This window comes from Lolium rigidum, chromosome 3 (assembly GCF_022539505.1).
Source record: "Lolium rigidum isolate FL_2022 chromosome 3, APGP_CSIRO_Lrig_0.1, whole genome shotgun sequence".
Lineage (NCBI taxonomy): Eukaryota > Viridiplantae > Streptophyta > Magnoliopsida > Poales > Poaceae > Lolium > Lolium rigidum.
The window spans coordinates 2,798,567-2,803,543 of NC_061510.1; the positions used below are offsets into that span (position 1 = coordinate 2,798,567).

Genomic DNA, 4,977 nt, shown 5'->3' on the forward strand with positions numbered 1-4,977 from the left:
GGCTTACCACACGGTGCATTCAGTTAAGCAGTTAAGCATGTTGGTAGAGCACAATCTCCACCACCAGCATGAATTGTACAGACGACAATCAAACATAACTCTGAAATGGGGACGGAGTATCTCTGCGCTGCTATCCATATCCCATCTCAGCAGTATCAGATGCCGATGTATCAGAAATTCAGAATACAACATATGGGGCCAGCGATGCACAGGCCCGGTGTGAGCAGAGAGGAAAGTTCCAACCCACATAAAGAAGAAGAAACCAGTAATCATCTAATCATGCCCAAATGCCAGCTTACGGCAATGTACACTTGCTGAGGTTTCTTGTGTCACATGCCTCCGTCTCGCTACACTAGCACTGCTCGCCACTGCGCTCTCACAGACACTATCCACATCAAATTGCCGACCGATCCCCAGTAAATCGATCTTCAGAAGCAGCAGATCAAAACTGAAAAGGTAAGAAGCATTTGACAGATGCACTGAGCTTTCTGTCGTGTCATGCATCACATTCTTTTCTGGTTACGCGTGCCTTTTGGTTAGTTTTTATCGCGTCAGTGATAGCCCAGCACCAAAGAGTAGGACCCCGTTCGTTCTCTCCTGCACTAAGTATGCCGCTCCCACATGGCTCCAGCCGTCCAGCGTGCCTACAAAACCAGCCTCGGCTCCCACCATTTTCTCCTCGCCAGGCTCCAGTCTCAACCAATAAGCATAGCATCCCAGAAGTTGGTATCTGCTATCTCTCGTAGCTAGCTCCAACCTGGATGCTGCAGGATTAATTGGTGCTGAAGGAAGAGCTAGCTGAATTTGGCGTGCGGCCATCCAGGGAGGTGGGCAGGATCATGGAAGCTCAGACGAGAGCCAGAGGAGGAGCACGAATGCGGCTGCGGGACTTGCTGTTGTCCGTGGTGGTGGCGATGGCGTCGACGACGGCGCGGGGTCAGCTGGAGGTGGGGTTCTACGACACGCTGTGCCCGGCGGCGGAGATCATCGTGCAGGAGGAGGTGAGCAAGGGGGTGTCCGGCAGCCCCGGCACGGCGGCGGGGCTCCTCCGGCTGCACTTCCACGACTGCTTCGTCAGGGTAAGCAGCCGCAGCAGAATTCGATATGTTAACTTGAGTTCCCTTCCATTGACGTGCGCGCGTGAGGAGAGCTTCGTTCTTTGTCTGACGTACGTGAGAGAGAGAGCTACTAGTAGAAGGTAAAGAACTGAAGGTAGGCATTCGATGCCTTGCTCGCGTCGCGTGCGTGCGTTGAGTGATCCAATGCACAGCTTGATGTCACCTGTGTGGGTGGGGATCGGCGCGCTTCGCTTGCATGTGGAGCCTGCCTCTTTCGCCGTGCACCTTGCTCTGCCTCGGCCGTTTCTTGCATATGGTAGCTAGTTTTACTACAGCGCGCGTGGAGGAGGTGGTAGATGCGGGCATCTCGAGGTAGATTGCTGCAAGCCCGGAATGGCGTCAGTCTGTCTGATAGGCCATATGCGTGCTCAGTGGAAAAGTCGGAGTAGAAGAATCCATTCCATTATTATCATTGTTTTCTTTTTCTTCGCAACAAAATAAAACGGATACAACTTTAGGAGTAGCTTCCAAACCGTTGGAGCGTCCCTGACGTGTTGGTGGAACCTTGTTTCGCTGTTTTCAACTGATATCATCGATCACGACTTGGATGATCCTCGGTGTGAATGTGTGATGTAATGTGTAACTGATGATCCTCTGCGGTGGATGTATGCAGGGCTGCGACGGGTCGGTGCTGTTAGACTCTGCGGCGGGCAACACGGCGGAGAAGGACGCGCCACCCAACTCCAGCCTGCGGGGCTTCGAGGTGATCGACGCCGCCAAGACGAGGCTGGAGCAGGCCTGCTACGGCGTCGTCTCCTGCGCCGACATCCTCGCCTTCGCCGCACGAGACGCGCTCGCGCTGGTACGTTCTCCATTACTACCCGCTTGCTTCAGTTCAGTTCAGTAATACTATGAAGGACTAGTGAAACTAAACAACGTGCGTGCTCGCCACGGCGCAAACGAGCAAGTTGAAGACGCGCGCGCACAGCATGGAGGATTCGATCGCCGGTGCGTTCGGAATATAGAAACGTGGGGACGAGGGCGCCTAGCTAGATCGATCGATCGCTGAGCTTTTCACTGATGCCGCGCGCGATCGAATGCCTTTGCAGCCTAGCTTTCCTCTATCTTTCCCCAAAGGCAACGAGAGCTTGAGAAAAGAAGCTCCTTTTCTTTCCAATTCCACCACCCGAAGGTGGCACTAACACCAGTAGGCTAATTAGCTAGGCTGCCGGTACGCTGCGTGTCCACACATCCATCTGCATGCACTGAATGATGCCCGAGAAGACATGATCGATCGATGTCGTCGTGTTCGGGGCAGATATATAGGCGAATCCGGCCGGCATTGCTTCCGTGGCCACCGCGCGCACGCTCGGCATCCTGCACTGCACGTTCCGATACGCGCGTTCTCTGAAACGGCCTTTGGTCGCACGCAAGAGGATCCGGCAGGTGCAGGGGATCCAACTTCAGATCAAATAAAGCATCGTGCTAGAAAGTTTACTTTGACCCTTTAGCCTGGCAAGTTTTTGGTATCGGTAGGAACTTGTAGTATTGGCCCAAAAGACCTATTGTTCCTGACCTTTGCTCCGGTCTCCCTGCGAGAAAATCATTTGAGCTGAATCCCGGCGCAGCCGCAATGCGAATACCGAAGCCATCTCGAGATCTCGCTCTTTCCCGATAGATCAGAGGCCATTAATTAGTTCCTCGCTCACTCGGAGGCAACGGTACAATCCCTTGGTAGGCAGGGGCCATGGTACTACTTGTGGTACTCCAGCAGCGCGCAGGAGTATTTGGGGATGTTAAGCTGATTGGCCAAGTTAATGTGTTGTCTCGTCGGATGCATTTTGGGTGGACTAGTACCTCACCTGCAGTCAGTCATAGGACCGTTGCGCCTCCATCTTATTCTTTACAATTAGACTCACACAATCGGTGTATAGTGCTCGTTTAGGTCTCCTAAATGGTTCAAATGGAATAGTCAAATCAACAAAAGTCAACAGGATCAAAAGTATTGCCGTTGCCTACCACGGAGCACTAGGCGGCTCTTACCGTCGATCAGAGGCAGTTTTTTCCAGCCACAGAATGCAGTCTACGGCAACTATGATCATCGAGCACAGCTGGTGTGCAGCTACGATCGTCAACTTCATTCAGAGCTGGACAAAGACATGTACCAGCAGACCAAAGCACCGCTTGCCGGTGACGACCGGCGGTTCGGACCCCTGTACGTCTTGTCAATCAGCCAGCATTACGTGCATCTGCGTTAACCCGAGAGGGAAAGAAGCGATGCTATATCAGGGGATTCTCGGAGTCTAGCGGCGCACGTCAATGTACGTTCGTGGGCGAGTGAGTAGTTTACGTGGATCCGCCGCACGCCCATGTGGCCGGCACGGCACATGCCATGCATGATCCGGTCGCCATGCATTCCTCCACTTGGATGGATGATCCATGGAGCCCATGCCATCGTCGCCGGCTCACCAACCATGTGACGTGTCTCTGTCCTTGCCCCTGACTGCTAGCTAGCTAGCTCTCCCGAATCAAGCAACAACTCAATGTACTGTTGCCGCCCCAAATGTATGGCATGTCTCTGTCAGTCTCCGTGTATGTCTCACTGTACCAGCAGATGATTGCTCGATTGATATGGGCGGTCGAACGATGCAAGGGTGTAAAAGTGATGTGTAAAGTTTCAGAACGACAATTGGTTAACTGATTCGTTCAAAATTGCAGGCCGGAGGCAGTCAGTACCAGGTGCCGGCGGGGCGGCGAGACGGCAACGTATCGGTGGCTGGGGAGACCAACGGGAACCTGCCTCCGCCCACCGCCAACGTGCAGCAGCTCAACCAGATCTTCGGCTCCAAGGGCCTCACCCAGGCACACATGGTCGCGCTCTCTGGTAAAAACCATCGCCATTCCAACAAAACCAACGGAAAACCTCTAGCGATCCGGGGTGAATTGACACTGACGATTTGACTTGGCAGGCGCGCACACGATCGGCATGGCGCAGTGCAGCTCCTTCGACGGCCGGCTCTACCCGTCATCGCCGAGCGCGGGGCAGGACCCGACCATGGACCCGAGCTACCTGGGCACGCTCACCACGCAGTGCCCGCAGTCGGCCACGCAGTCCGGCGCGGCGCAGCCGCTCGTGGCCATGGACCCCGTCACGCCCAACTCCTTCGACACCAACTACTACGCCAACATCGTCGCCAACCGGGGCCTGCTCACCTCCGACCAGGCGCTGCTCGCCGACCCGACCACCGCCGCGCAGGTCGTCGGGTACACCAACAACCCGGCGTCGTTCTTCACCGACTTCGCCGACGCCATGGTCAGCATGGGCAACATCGGGGTGCTCACTGGCACCAGCGGCTCCATCAGGACCAACTGCAGGGTCGTCGGCTGAGCATCCATGCTGCTGTTGCCCGGTCGATCGATGTTGATGTCGGTCCAACTCGTAATTACACTGAATTGTACGGTTCATTGTAGATCTGTACGTGCTAGCTAGCTTAGTTAGCTTAGTTCCAACCTCCTCGCTCCCTCTTATCTCGTCTCTCCTGCATACTTCATTTCTTCATCTGCTTGTAATCATCATCTAGATACTGGATTAAGAACTGTATGTAATGATTAGGTACAAATGTACCAATAGTAATACTTAATTTAAAAAGTAATACGGACACGCCATAGTGCCACTAATCTCTAAAATGTGCAGTGAGGTGTCGATCGATTGTAAGCAGGGGTGTCGTGCAACGGAAATGTCTCACACACGACGTTTTACGTACGACTCCTGTACGATAGTTCCTCCAGAACGTTTTTAGCCCAACTCAACGCTAATTGCTGGTCCACGCCCAAAAGTCTCGGGCCCAGCCCAAATCAAACTCAAACCCTGCACTGACTCCAGATCTTATAACCTTTCACACATCCTCGTCGTCCCGAA

The 4,977-nt window shown here is 53.9% G+C and overlaps 1 protein-coding gene across 1 annotated transcript; it reads left to right on the forward strand.

The window, feature by feature from the left end:
* The first annotated feature begins 631 nt into the window (after window positions 1-631).
* On the forward strand, window positions 632-4,594 carry LOC124694176 (peroxidase 5-like). Its single transcript, XM_047227193.1, has 4 exons — window positions 632-1,079; window positions 1,732-1,920; window positions 3,777-3,942; window positions 4,028-4,594. The coding sequence occupies exons 1-4, from the start codon at window positions 840-842 to the stop codon at window positions 4,444-4,446; spliced, it is 1,014 nt and encodes a 337-aa protein (XP_047083149.1). The 5' UTR covers window positions 632-839; the 3' UTR covers window positions 4,447-4,594.
* The last annotated feature ends 383 nt before the right edge of the window (window positions 4,595-4,977 follow it).

What these genes read in the sequence shown, in the direction of transcription:
- LOC124694176 (XM_047227193.1), top strand. Translation starts at nt 840, where the DNA reads ATGGAAGCTCAGACGAGAGCCAGAGGAGGAGCACGAATGCGGCTGCGG. An exon ending in TCCACGACTGCTTCGTCAGG is followed by an intron (nt 1,080 to 1,731) that starts GTAAGCAGCCGC and finishes GGATGTATGCAG; the next exon opens with GGCTGCGACGGGTCGGTGCT. An exon ending in ACACATGGTCGCGCTCTCTG is followed by an intron (nt 3,943 to 4,027) that starts GTAAAAACCATC and finishes TTGACTTGGCAG; the next exon opens with GCGCGCACACGATCGGCATG.